Below are 15,362 nucleotides of genomic sequence, written 5' to 3' on the forward strand. Positions count from 1 at the left end.
CAAGATAAAGGGCTTGTTCCTATCAGTGCTCTGTGTGGGACATCCTTATGTTCCTACAAGAGCTTTTCGAGCAGGGGCAGCCATTTTCCACGTTAAAAGTGTACATGGCCGCTATCTCAGTGTTTCATATGGAAATTGATGGAGCCTCACCAGGGCCCCACCCCATAGGTGTGCGGTTCCTGAAAGGTGTACATCGTCTTAGACCGGCCTCCAAACCTATTGGGTCCACATGAGACTAGGCACTGGTTTTGGAGCCACTGTGTTCCACTCCCTTTGAGCCACTGGAGTTGGTGGATCTGAAGATCCTCTCCTACAACACCCCCTGCCAATGGTTTCGACCTCAGCTTAAGGTGTCAAGGATCTCCACTCATTATTCGGTACTCAGTTCGCCCCAGGCGACTCTAAGGTGAGGTTGCGTCCAACTGAAGGAATGAATCAGAGCCTCACTCTTTTCACCTGTGGATTCTGGGGTTTTCAGGGGTCGAGGATTTCAATGGCCTTGACAGGCGTGATTGTAGCTCTTTCAACTGAAGTCGCGAGAGTGCGACTCCCCATAGTATGTTGTACATCGTTTCCCTCCTTCAGGGAACAGTAGCTATAGTCATAATGTTACGTTCATGTACTGCATCAGCCGGAAATAATATTTGCAGTGTTCAACATCCCTTGAATTACTCTCCAAATAAAAGACAATTACTAAGGAATTTCTAATCTCAATGTACTGTATGGCCTTTATAACTGAACATCAAGCACTTAGAGAACATACAGGTACTGAGAGGGGAATAAATGTAGCCTCTCGGCTGTTTTGTATTGCCATAAGCAATATATGGCTCCATGTTTTATGGGTTTGCCGATGTGTTCTGCTCCCCCATTTGGTCCTGACACAGTTAAGGCAGTTTCCAGTGCAGTTGAAGGGGCTGAACAATTTGCTTGACTGGCAGAAAAACCATAATCAATCCGGAGATTACAGATAAAGGCACTAAAACCAGCCAGGCACAGCATTTTCTCTTATCGCAATTACACCTAGGCATCCTGTCTCAGGTACAGACAATTAAGCCGAGAGAGAAAGCTCCCAGCCACTTGACATTGAGGGTGCTATCTGGCACACCAGAACACGGGGCTGAAAGAGCCTTTTTGAGGACAGGGCGTAAGGGGGGGGGGGTGATTGTAACCCCCTTTTTTATTTTTTTTATTACACACAATGGCTGCTTTTACAAATGCAGCCCAATTCTGATTGTTTGCCCAATTATTGCCCGTAGAAGGGTCTGCGGTAGTGCATGTGCTTTAGTCATTATAAACTGTGATAAGCCCCCCCCCCCCCCGCCGCCTCCTAGCAGTAGTGTACAAAGGGGCCAAGGGCACAGAGACCTTGCACTAACTCTCCCTCGTCTCACGTATTCATCCGCCTTTCACTCCTTCCCTTTCATTACTTACTTCACACTTCCCCTCCTCTGGGGAAGGCATTCACATTATGTCCTGATTTTCCAACATAGGACCTAGTAGTAGAGAGAATGCATGCCCTGTCCCCTTTGTCTTCCTCCCCCTCTCAGAGATGACATGGCTAGCACGACACCTTACTACTACTTACTAATAATAAGTCAGAATTCCATGTCTCATTTACTACAATATCTCCCTCCATATATCCCCACCAATGTCACCTCAACCTACAGGGTATGATTTGACCTTTCATGGGATGCACATACTGTATGAGCTCCACAGACAAATGCTGGTGCATTGACAGAACGTGGGTTTCCCCACACATCAATGACCTGTGCATGCATCCTTCAAACACAAAGCTTTATCATTGCTGCTTTGTCTGTTCACCCGTACCCGTCCTAAACCCATCTCTGATAACACAGCCAGGCTGTTTGAGGCTGTTTGCAGAGTGAGAGAGGGCAGCTCTAAGCAGATGCAACTGACTGCACCACAGTAGGACACAGGGGTTTTATGCATGCCTGCCTGGTCCCTGGGATCTGCAGGTAGACCGGTCCAGACTCAATAGGCTCTTATTACAGCCCGTACATAGACCGCACGGACCGTACCGCAGACGATTTTATATCTCGGTTTGAGTGGAAATGGGTGATCACCATGCTCCTCCAAGCACGAAACAGCAGCACAGAGGAAGCCTATGTGGGGAGTCAAATGTCAAATGAAAATCGAGAGACGGACTCTGGAGGAGACGTGGTTCATCTGCTCCTTCTATGGGCCATGTGGAGATGAACTGAAGACCATTATAGTCAGCTGTATGAAGACAAATAGACAGTGGGCAGGAGATACAGCAGGCTACTATAAATATGATATCATTAGAGACACAGAGGGCCAATTGGCTAAATAGGACAGAGTGAATATATACAATATATGCCAAATTCAAACTCTGACTGGCCACATGGGTCCAGTGATGCTGTTTTGGTAATTACATTGGGTAGATGTTTTTCCCTTTCCAACATTGCTGTGATATGAAATGTGGTGAAGAGGAAAATAGCTTCGCGGCTGACGCAAACAACGTTCTGTGCTCATGGCATCAAACTCCCCCTGAGATGTCTCTCCACACACTCATCCACACAAACATCTGAGATGTCTCTCCACACACTCATCCACACAAACATCTGAGATGTCTCTCCACACACTCATCCACACAAACATCTGAGATGTCTCTCCACACACTCATCCACACAAACATCTGAGATGTCTCTCCACACACTCATCCACACAAACATCTGAGATGTCTCTCCACACACTCATCCACACAAACATCTGAGATGTCTCTCCACACACTCATCCACACAAACATCTGAGATGTCTCTCCACACACTCATCCACACAAACATCGCCAATCTGGCTCAGTCAAATAAGCCGTCTCTAAAATCAGGGAAACGTGCCTCTGCAGTACTTACCACGTTCACTCGACAGGGTGGTGTCTGTCAGGGAGAGAGGGAGGGAGGGAGCGAGAAGAGAGGGAGAGGGAGAGAGATAGAGAAAAGAGAGCGGGAGGGAGGGAGGGAGGGAGAATACAACGATTAGAACAACATGCAAGCTCTCAAGCTGCCATACAAGACTTTTGTCATTTAACAATAGAGAGTGATTAAGGAAAATAGAAATAACTGAGGAAACGTGATCACACACAATAAAAACAAACACACATTCTACTTAGTTTGTTGCTGAGCAGACCTCCACCTCTACCACGAGTAAAGAAAAAGGCGTTCGCATACTTTCATCCCCTCCAAAGAAAAGCACGTTCTTGTTCAACAGCCTTATTGTTCAGACCTTATTGTTCAAATATTCTACATCACTTCAAATACAGAGAGCAATTGTGCATTGACTATAGTCTGTTGTGTACTGCACACACTGCAATTCAACTGGACCAGTTTGCTGCTCTCCCCTTTCCGTACGTTTTGCCTCGAGAACTTAGATACTTTAACTGGGACACACCCCAGTTGTTGTGATGTCTATAATGCAATACTGCTCAAACGGAATGAACTCTGCACAACGCTTATGTACATCTTTATTGAGATATAAGCATCACAGCTGGATAAGGAGCGACGCAGCAAGGCGTTTGTGTTGCTAGCGACAGTTGCTCTCAGTGCCACCTACCCCTCCAAGGCCATCGAACGGAGACGCTGCACACAGATTTGATGAGAGACCATTTCAAATGGCTCCGTTTAACATTCATTGCTCTCATTTCGGCGCCGGGCGTCACAGGAAGTCGAACGCTGACAACAACAAAACCCCCTGCCAAGTCACCCCCCCCCACCCCCTGCTCACCAACATGACCCTCAAATTGTTGTTCTATCACAGCAAACCACGTTGTAGCACAATGGAGCACGCTGGTAACCGAGTGTGGCATGTGTGCAGAATCTGAACGAGCCTCAGAGAGAGCGAAGGTTGCCAGGCACTCTCGGAGGGCCCCCCAAAAAGTCACCGTCTTGGCCGAGGGGAAAACACGGCCCATAATATACTGTACTTTCTCTCACTTTGTTTGTCATGTTGTTTCTAAATACTCGGGGAAATGATTTGCAGACCATCTACTGACTTTTAGGCTGGGTTTCTGTACAGCACTTTGAGATATCAGCTGATGTACGAAGGGCTATATAAATGAATTTGATTTGATTTGATTTGATTTGACTTATGCATTGCGCAGAGTAAGCGTCAAATAAGTAAATGCATTAACACGGTTAGCTAATGAAGCATGAGAACTACTATTCACTTCTTCAATAAGGTCTGGTAAATTCCATTCTAAACCTGTAGAACATATTGCTCTATCGCGTTTTTTGTAGAACCCAATAAGCAACAACATCCCAAGCACAGTACAAACCCGTCAATATTTTAAGCGTCTTGGAATGCCTCGAGTGCAAGTAAAGGAATCTCTCGATCCGCCCCCTGCACAACAGCGAGCAATGTTTCAATAATTCATCTCCCTATGTCAAGGATTCAGCCTGCGCTGCACTTGCCAGTATCCCCACAAATTGGCAGGCAGACTCACATTTGGCACACGTGCAGCAGCCTAGCGCCACTCTCTCTCCTCTGTGGGCCTTGTAGCCCTCCCCACGACAACACTAATGCTGACTGTCCTGCTCTCAGTCTCCCAGGTTGAGTCCAGGGCTGCCTGTCCTGTATGTAAGGAAGGAATCAGGCACACTTCCTCTCATTACAGCTCTAGGGGAAAATGTCACAGTTGTTCATTTCCTCCTCAATTATAGAAACACACCTTTGTGCCTCTCTGAAAGGATTGCATGTGCATTTGCTGTGTGATTTCCTGTCTGTGCATGGTTGGTCGGAGAGGTTGATGGCCACCCAAAGACTTGGGCAGAGTGAATATCCCTGGGATTAATATCAGGTGTGAACTGTGAGGATGCAGAGCAGCGTGTCTTGAGTGAAAGAAAAAGTCAGTTCAGTTCTCACTAAACAGAGAGGACCTCTACAACTCTACTACCCTGATGTACAACAGTATATTACTTGAAAGCTTGACTGACATCTCACTGACACAGAAGCTAACAGGTTGTCTGGAAGCTTCTCCACACCATATACCCCTAACCCTAACCCACTAGGACGAATGGGTTAGCACATGGGAGCTACCACCTGGTGCCCTGTGTCAGTGTGTGTGTGTGTGTGTGTGTGTGTGTGTGTGTGTGTGTGTGTGTGTGTGTGTGTGTGTGTGTGTGTGTGTGTGTGTGTGTGTGTGTGTGTGTGTGTGTGTGTGTGTGTGTGTGTGTGTGTGTGTGTGTGTGTGTGTGTGTGTGTGTGTGTGTGTGTGTGTGTGTGTGTGTGTGTGTGTGTGTTTCCTCATGCGTAACAAATCTGGGTTTGACAGAAACCCTTCAAAACCCTAGTGTTGCCTAATTGCCAGAGAGTGTTCAGCTAATAAATTATGAATTAAAAAATCAAATCAAATTTAGCAAATTAATATGTCTAGAAAACAATTAATCAGACACCAAAAGTGTATTTACAAACAAAACACTCGCATAAACAATCAATTATTCATCAAGTGAATGCTGGGTAAGTGGGCTCCTTTCCCGGGTGAGATGCTGCCATAATTGGAGTGGGACTACAGGATAGCCGGGTGGTGTGTGTGTGGGAGTGTGTGTGTGTGTGTGCGTGTGCGTGTGCGTGTGTGTGTGTGCGTGTGCGTGTGTGTGCGTGTGTGTGTGGAAATGTGTGTGTGTGTGCGTGTGTGCGTGCGGGAATGTGTGTGTGTGTGCGTGTGTGTGTGCGTGCATGCATGTTCACTCCCCACGCTCCCAACCTCCCCCCCCCAAACAAGAAGAGCAACAAAGGAGTTAGTTCATTACTGCCTAATGAGTTGTCTGATTCATACGGAAAATAAAAGCCTTATTGTTTTGCGCTGTGTGTTGATTGGTGTACTAAAGTGGCTGAATAGAAGCACAATGAGGGGAAACATTTACATGTCTTCTAATATGGTAATAAGGCCCTAGAGGAGAGAATCAGGGCTGTCAAGTACAGTGAACACCACTTCCAGTACATAGGATACAACATGTCGCAATGTGTTGATGTCTGGTTGGTTGATGTGGAGATGTGTATCTGCTTACAGTATGTACTCAGTCAGCACGCGACATGTAATCTAGCAGTTCTAAACCTCTCTGATGATGGGTTATGTACTGAGTGATCTCTGAAACAGAATCCATTGTTACTGGGGAATAAACACGGCTCTCCTAGGCTGCTGACGCTGGAGAGGGATGGTCTTGTCAAATGTCATTGATTATCTCTCTCTCTCCCTCCATCCCCCTCTCTCTCTCTCTCTCTTTCTCCCTCCATCCCTCTCTGTGCCTTTGTCTTTCTCTTCCCATCTTTCTCACGTGTTCTCTCTCAGTTTTACTCTTCCCATCCCTGATCTCTCTCTCTCTATCTCCTATGCTGTACATCACCAGAAGATGGAGGTTGTTGTGAGCACAGTGGTGGACCCTTGCCTGTGCTCTGTGCACAGCAAAGATAATAGGGCTCTCCAGTGGGCCACAGCGATAAGCAGACCTCCCGAATAATCCCGTCCATGCAGCAGCTCTTCTACAATGTCCTACCAAGACCCCCATGCTGCCGCAGCATCATAGACTGTACTGGATGAATTAATGTGTGTCAAAAATATATAAAGGATATTTCATGCTGAAACCCTCATACTAAATAAACACCAACGGAATTCAGGAATTCACTAAGTTCATGGTTTATATTAAGGATAATTTTTACAGCTTTGCCATCCAAATGTTTTTATTTATCAGAGGGCCAGCGATAATTACAGCCATGTAATGGCCAAATAGGCCACTAGATGTCATGTGATAAAAAAAATGAAAAGTTAAAAGTTCTGCTAATTTACTGGTAAACATAAAAATGTAACAGTAACATACCCTCCTTTTGCAACTCTAAAGTAGAGAGAGGGAGATAAACGATAAACAGAATAAACTATCAAAACGGACTTTACAAGCGACTGAGAGACATTTCAAAATACTGCATGCGATATGGATCTCTTGAGATATGGATCGGCCTATCACATGCCAATATTGCGATTTCGATGTGAATTCGATTGTGCAGCCCTAACACACACACAGACACACACAGACACACACACACGGCATCGTCTCTCCGTCTTATTCATCCCTTAAGCTGTTGTGGAGAGAAAAAAAAGAAGCCAACAAATTGTGACTGTAATTTAATTTCCTCCAGCAACGTTGGCTTCCAAATGGTCTCCATCAGTGTGCCAATCAGCAGCTGATTCAGTGATTTCCCCAGCTGGGCTTCCTCTTAGACAGGAAACCAGAGAATTTCAGGCTCAGAGAGAGAGACCCAATGACAGGTCTGCTGGATCACTGGTTCAACACCAATGGATTGAATTAATTGCATTTCTAAGCCTTCTCCAGTTGACGGCAGGGACAGGACTCACTGGAATAGCTGTGATACATATCTGACAATATCCATTATGACATGAGTTCATGCATGTGCGTACATTTGTCCATTGATGACGAAGCATATGTGTGCATATTTATTACCACGTATGCAATGCACATAGACACATGTCCAGAGTCTCTAGACAACTCTGAAGTAATAGCTATGACGTATCCGATGGCTTCTCCCAGACACTAGACCACACTCATTCCAATGCACAGTGAGAGACCAGAGTGTATTAAAGACCCAGCTGTGATTAACTGGTTCTGACAGAGTCAGATGTTTTGTTAAAATGCAGAAAGCCCAAAGTGGAGCTCAGGGAGGGGGGGAGACGCGCGCTCCCTGCCTCCCCTCCGGTTTCAGGCAGCCAAGTGTTCCTCCATAAACACCCCAGATCACTTAAGGCAGAGCGGGGGAGAGCAGAGAGAGGTAAAGAGAGCATATGTCTAGGCAAATGTCTCCCATCGCTGCTCACTCTACAGAAGGAGGATGACATCAAAGAACAAGGACTGGAGGGCCTTTAGTTGCCTTTAGTGAAGGGCCATTGCTGAGTCAACGCTTCACCCACAACAGAAGCATGTTCATTCTGAGGCATGTTGCTCTGGTTGGTTGACACTCTCTCCTTTAGCAGAGGCACAGTAATGAGCAGAGTATATCATTCAAACCGTTAGCCTACTAGACGATCTTGTTCATATCATCGTCCGAATCATCCTCATCCTCTCATTCAGACTGGATGTCATTAGCTGTGGTGATGAAGATGACAGGAATGATGACTCACCCCGCATCTCTATGATTCTACTACACAGCCTCAGGGCTCATGGAGATACTCTCTCTGTGTGTCGCCGTCTCTCGCTCTCTCCATTTTCCTCTCGCTCTCCCTCACTCTCACTTCTTTCTTCCTCTCACCATCTTTCTCTCGCTCTCCATTTTCCCCTCGCTCTCTCTCTCTCTCTCTCCATTTTCCTCTCTCACTGTCCACACCCTAAATCTCATTTTCCCACCAGCTCGTATTAAATAAATGTTTGTCATTATGGCTGCTGGAGAGTGGCGGGAGTAAGGGGTGAAATGGACGGAGGAGAAAGGTCCCCTGGTCACACCACATCCATGGAAGGACATAATGAGAGAAACAGAAGAACAGGCAGGGATGGGAGGGAGGGAAGCAGACGTGTGTGTAGACAGTGAGGGAGAACACACCTTGCATCCTCTATCTGAGAGTGTACTCCAGTCTCTCCTGCTTCACACTTCCTCTGCAGATGAACAAGGCCAGGAAAACCTGATCAATCACTCAGAATGAATATGTGTGTGCTCTTCCGTGCGTGCATACGGCATGCATGTGTATATGTATGAGAGAGAGAGAGAGAGAAATAGAGAGAGAAATAGAGAGCGAAATAGAGAGAGAAATAGAAAGAGAGAGAAATAGAAATAGAAATAGAGAGAGAAATAGAGAGAGAAATAGATAGAAATAGAGAGAGAAATAGAGAGAAATAGAGAGAAATAGGGGGAAAAGCAATGGAAACTAGAAACATGTACGAAAGGAGAAAAGTGCATCTCTGCTAGAGGTGTTTTGTTTCAGGCTGGCAGTCATCCTGCACCGTGTCAGCAGATCCTAGTCCCTATCCCTTTTTCAGCCCACCGAGTGCAGCTTTCCCCACAAAGACCACAGTGACAAACTCAGAACGCAGTGCACACCCAGCTGCCGTCTACTCCAGGTCTAGACAGGAGTGCTCTTCTACACCCCATGGGCTCCATGCAAAACCAGCAAACGAGTGCTGTGTCAATCCACCGGGGACTTATCTCAGCAGCAGAGCAGTAATATTCATCCACCATGTGTCTAATAGAGGAGCGAAGGGCTGTCATCAATCCCCCAGGTGTCCATTCCTGATCGTGACATGGAGCTCTCCCCTCCGCTGGGGCTGGTAACCTGCCACGCTGCTTTGTGTGTCTCAAAGATGCTCTGTACCAGTTAACTGAAGGTGTCGGGGAGGCTACTCTGAAAATATTGTTGACCAAGCTACTTTCCACTGGAAGAAGTTAAGCTAAACTAAAGCTACCCGTAATGAAAATAGTTACTTTGAAAGAGTAGTTCACTACATCTAACCTCCCTCGTGAGAAATGATCATATGCATATCTGAAACGTCGTAGACTACAAATTGCAAGAACAGATCACATTTGGGTCATAAATCAAATCAAATGTTTTATGTCACATAGACATGCATAGCAGATGTTAATGCGAGTATGGCGAAATGCCTGTGCTTCTAGTTCCAACCATGCAGTAATATCTAACAAGTAATCTAACAATTTCACAACAACTACCTTATACCCACACAAGTGTAAAGGAATGAATAAGAGTATGTACATAGAAATATATGGATGAGTGATGGCCGAACGGCAAAGGCAAGATGCAGTAGATGGTATAAGAGTACAGTATATACACATATCAGATGAGTAATGTTGGGTATGTAAACATTATATAAAGTGGCATTGATTAAAGTGGCTAGTGATACATGAATTACATCCAATTTTTAATTATTAAAGTGGCTAGAGATTTGAGTCAGTATGTTGTCAGCAGCCGCTCTATGTTAGTGATGGCTGTTTAACAGTCTGATGGCCTTGAGATAGAAGCTGTTTTTCAGTCTCTCGGTCCCAGCTTTGATGCACCCGTACTGACCTTGCCTTCTGGATGGTAGCGGGGTGAACAGGCATTGGCTCGGGTGGTTGTTGTCCTTGAAGATCTTTTTGGCCTTCCTGTGACATCGGGTGGTGTAGGTGTCCTGGAGGGCATGTAGTTTGCCCCCGGTGATGCGTTGTGCAGACCTCACTACCCTCTGGAGAGCCTTACGGTTGTGGGCGGAGCAATTGCCGTCCCAGGCGGTGATACAGCCCGACAGGATGCTCTCGATTGTGCATCTGTAAACGTGTGTGAATGTTTTTGGTGACAAGCCAAATTTCTTCAGCCTCCTAAGGAGTTTGTCCGTGTCGTCTGCAAACTTGATGATTGAGTTGGAGGCGTGCATGGCCACGCAGTCATGGGTGAACAGGGAGTACAGGAGAGGGCTGAGAACACACCCTTGTGAGGCCCCAATGTTGAGGATCAGCGGGATGGAGATGTTGTTTCCTACCCTCACCACCTGGGGGGTGGCCCGTCAGGAAGTCCAGGACCCAGCTGCACAGGGTGGGGTCGAGACCCAGGGTCGAGTTTGGAGGGTACTATGGTGTTAAATTCTGAACTGTAGTCGATGAACAGTATTCTCACATAGGTATTCCTCTTGTCCAGATGGGTTAGGGCAGTGTGCAGTGTGTAGTGTGATTGTGTCGCCTGTGGACCTATTAGGGCGGTAAGCAAATTGGAGTGGGTCTAGGGTGTCAGGTAGGGTGGAGGTGATATGGTCCTTGACTAGTCTCTCAAAGCACTTCATGATGACGGAAGTGAATGCTACGGGGCGATAGTCATTTTGCTCATTTACCTTCGCTTTCTTGGGTACAGGAACGATGGTATGTCAACAGAATGTGTCATTTAGTCTACTAAACACAAAAACAATGTTTCAAGTGAGAATTAGGCAGGTCTGATGCCGAAAAAGAAAGACACAATTATTGCCTACGTCACTCATATTATATTGTAAAAGTAGTGTGAAGTTCCAGTAGTTAGCTATACCGCTACATGGCAAAAAAAAGCTAGGAACTACTGAAAACACTACCTAGATTTGAATTTAGTTCAACTACCACCACTCTAATCCAAAATGTAGTTTAATTGCTAGTTTAACTACTAGATGTCGTTAAAATGTAGTTCACTACTCCCCAACACTGTTAACTGATGGGATTTAGTCACGTAGATAGAAGTTGCAGTCAGTATGTTTAACTGAAAGTGTGCTTGTCTGTGACTCAGTGATACATACTTCTACAGAGTAGCCCATCTCTACTGAAAATAACCCATGCACGTAGAGATCGTGTTTACATTTCCTCTTGTGGCAACACTTTGATGTTGGCTAAGAGAACCATCCACCACTGACTGACTAGGTGCAGATGTCCATGTGAGTGAACACGGCATATCCAGATCTCCACCAAAAACATTGAACAACCTATTCAACATATTTCAAACTAGGCCTTTAAATTGAGCAAATAATTGGTTGCGATTCCTTCCTGACACCTTCTACATCTCTCTGATCTGGAGCCCTCGTTGAGACAGGCTCTAGACTGTCTCCCTATAGAGTCTGTTCTCACACAGACTGTTCTAATGAAGAGGGCTGTGCTGTGGGCTTCCCTTCGCGTGGACCAATGAGAGGCCAGATGATACAGCAAAAGGAGGCTGGGCCTGGGAGGATTGTTATCACTCAAAGTACAGAGGCAGGATCTCATTCCCGTTCCAGACCCTCCATTGATTTCTTTTCAGTCACACTCACAGAGACCATCTCTGGTAACAGTTATTAAAGGGAAATGGGAAGCAACCAAGGCAATGGGGGAGATTAGGGAACAATAAATGGATGACACGGGAAGTGATGAGCTCAACACGGTGGAAAGACCTTGCAAAGGTCAGAGAGGGCTCTCAAACCGTCAACGACATGACATGAGAAACAACACTTAGAAGTGCTCTTATGAAGACAGCTGCTACACCACACACCAATGGAGGTGTATGTTTGGGATGCTCTGTGACTGTCCCTAAAATGAAGGGACAACAATGAGATCTGAAGAGAACGGGGGAGATGAGAGGTGTATTCCAGGCTGGTTGGCATTTATTGTCATGAATCTTGCCCTGGAGGCAGCTCAGCCAAAAAGTCATAAAATCCTAACCTTAACCCTAACCTTAACCACACTGCTAACCCAAAGGCCTAAACCTAACCTAAGACTGAAAAGCACTTTTTTTCCCATGGATTTTTACGATATAGAAAATTAGACTTTGCAGCAGGCCCATGTAGCGGAATTCAGTTCTGCCTCATGAAAATAAATGTAAACGTGCATACTTAAGAGGAGAATAGAGGAGTGGTATGGATTGTGCGTTGAGAGGGTGGCGGCCAGCTAGGAGAGGGGCAGTCCAAGGACATCACCTTGCTGAAAGGGGAGAGCACTTGTGGCTGTGAAGTAAGTGTCACTGTTCTGGGAAAACACTTTGGCTATGTCTCCCCCTCATCTCCCACGTTCTCCTTCACTACAGTAGCCCCCCCCCCCCTCCCTCCCCATATTGTATGATGCTTCTCTCCCTCTTGCTCTGCCATGTTTCATCAGCTCTATATTTACATGTTAATGAGATGACAATTGACTCAAACAAGGAAAACAAAACAACGGTACAATTCCCACATCTAGTAAAGCCTGGGTAACGAGCAGATGGTGATGCTGCACATGATATATTGAGGTCTGTCTGGATAACCCCTGCAAAGAGGTTTCCGTAAAACCTCCCTCTGTGATCCAAATACATTTAAATGATTAGAAAAAAGAGAAGGGATGTGAAATCCAGTGGTATAAAGTACTTAAGTAAAACATACTTTTTTTGGGGGGGGGGGTGTAATTTACTTAACTATTTATATTTGACAACTTTTGCTTCATTACATTCCGAAAGACAATAATGTACTTTTTACTCCATACATTTTCCCTGACATCCAAAAGTACTCGATACATTTTGAATGCTTAGCAGGACAGACAATATTGTCCAGTTCACACACTTATCAAGAGAACATCCCTGCTCATCCTTTCTGCCTCAGATCTGGCGGACTCACTAAACACAAATGCTTGGTTTGTAAATGATGTCTAAGTGTTCGAGTGTGCCCCTGGCTATCCATACAATACAAAATGGTGCCGTCTGGTTTGATTAGTATAAGGATTTTTTTATTATACATACTTTGATACCCAAGTATATTTTAGCAAATACATTTATGAATACTTAAAACCAAATACTTTTAGACTTTCACTCAAGTAAAATTTTACTGTGAGACTTTCACTTTTACCAGAGTCATTTTCTATTAAGGTATCTTTACATTTACTCAATTATGACAATACAGTAGTTTTTCTACTACTAGTAAAATCTCAATGAAACCCTGTATAATTACCATCCAACTCCCCTGATGGAGCCTGGGAAACACACTGACAGATACACGTCTCTCATTCAGGACGTCACACAATGTATAAATGTGGCTCTCGGTTATTTTTCATTGTGATGTTTATAGAGTTGAAATTATGGTGGATTGGTTTAATAAGCTTTCCTTCAAGCAAGTTTGACAGGGAATTGATGAAAAACATTTTTTTTCTCAAAAGAACATTCTCATCGATGGGGCTGTCGTGGAACGGGTTGGGAGCTTCAAGGTCCTTGGTGTCCACATCACGAACAAACTAACATGGTCTAAGCACACCAAGACAGTTGTGAGGAGGGTACGACAAAACCTATTGCCCCTCAGGAGACTGAAAAGATTTGGCATGGGTCCTCAGATCCATAAAAGGTTCTAAAGCTGTACCATCGAGAGCATCCTGACGGGTTGCATCCCTGCCTGGTATGACAACTGCTCGGCCTCCGACCGCACAACAGAGGGTAGTGTGTAAGGCCCAGGCCATCACCGGGGCCAAGCTTCCTGCCATCCAGGACCTCTATCCAGGACTCCAGCCACCCTATTCATAGATAGATCTCTCTGCTACCGCACGGCAAGTGGTTACTGGAGTGCCAAGTCTAGGTCCAAGAGGCTTCTAAACAACTTCTACCTCCAAGCCATAAAGACTCCTGAACAATCAAATGGCTACCCAGACTATTTGCATTTGCACGACTTGAAGGTACCATTTTCATCTGTACAAACAATAGTACGCAAGTATAAACACCATGGGACACGCAGCCCTCATACCGCTCATGAAGGAGATGCATTCTGTCTCCTAGAGATGAACGTATTTTGGTGCGAAAAGTGCAAATCAATCCCAGAACAACAGCACAGGACCTTGTGAAGATGCTGGAGGAAACAGGTACAAAAGTATCTATGTCCACAGTAAAACAAGTCCTATATTGACATAACCTGAAAGGCCGCGCAGCATGCAAGAAGCCACAGCTCTAAAACCGTCATAAAAAAAGCAAGACTACTGTTTGTAACTGCAGATGGGGACAAAGATGGAACTTTTTGGAGAAATGTCCTCTGGTCTGATGAAACAAAAATAAAACTGTTTGGCCATAATGACCATTGTTATGTTTGTAGTACAAGCCGAAGAACACAATCCCAACCGTGAAGCACAGGGGTGGCCGCATCATCAACATCACTGAGTTTAAATGTATTTGGCTAAGGTGTATGTAAACTTACGACTTCAACTGTACATAATTACCTCAAATTTTTTTTAAAAAAAAAAAAAAAATTCACCTTTATTTAACCAGGTAGGCAAGTTGAGAACAAGTTCTCATTTACAATTGCGACCTGGCCAAGATAAAGCAAAGCAGTTCGACAGATACAACGACACAGAGTTACACATGGAGTAAAACAAACATACAGTCAATAATACAGTATAAACAAGTCTATATACAATGTGAGCAAATGAGGTGAGAAGGGAGGTAAAGGCAAAAAAGGCCATGGTGGCAAAGTAAATACAATATAGCAAGTACAACACTGGAATGGTAGTTTTGCAATGGAAGAATGTGCAAAGTAGACATAAAAATAATGGGGTGCAAAGGAGCAAAATAAATAAATAAATTAAATACAGTTGGGAAAGAGGTAGTTGTTTGGGCTAAATTATAGGTGGGCTATGTACAGGTGCAGTAATCTGTAAGATGCTCTGACAGTTGGTGCTTAAAGCTAGTGAGGGAGATAAGTGTTTCCAGTTTCAGAGATTTTTGCAGTTCGTTCCAGTCACTGGCAGCAGAGAACTGGAAGGAGAGGCGGCCAAAGAAAGAATTGGTTTTGGGGGTGACCAGAGAGATATACCTGCTGGAGCGTGTGCTACAGGTGGGAGATGCTATGGTGACCAGCGAGCTGAGATAAGGGGGACTTTACCTAGCAGGGTCTTGTAGATGACATGGAGCCAGTGGG

The 15,362-nt window shown here is 45.1% G+C and overlaps 1 protein-coding gene across 3 annotated transcripts in view; it reads right to left on the reverse strand.

Annotated features, from left to right (window-relative positions):
• LOC124031458 (cadherin-4-like) overlaps nt 1-15,362 on the reverse strand; it is a 258,408-nt gene that overhangs the window by 131,869 nt on the left and 111,177 nt on the right. For 2 of the 3 annotated variants that reach the window (XM_046342697.1, XM_046342696.1), the window contains exon 3: nt 2,892-2,915. The exons of the other annotated variant lie outside the window; for it this stretch is intronic. In XM_046342697.1, coding sequence (XP_046198653.1) covers nt 2,892-2,915 — 24 coding nt within the window. The remainder of the gene's footprint in view (nt 1-2,891; nt 2,916-15,362) is intronic. 3 annotated transcript variants of the gene reach the window in all.

This window comes from Oncorhynchus gorbuscha, linkage group LG03 (genome assembly GCF_021184085.1).
Source record: "Oncorhynchus gorbuscha isolate QuinsamMale2020 ecotype Even-year linkage group LG03, OgorEven_v1.0, whole genome shotgun sequence".
Lineage (NCBI taxonomy): Eukaryota > Metazoa > Chordata > Actinopteri > Salmoniformes > Salmonidae > Oncorhynchus > Oncorhynchus gorbuscha.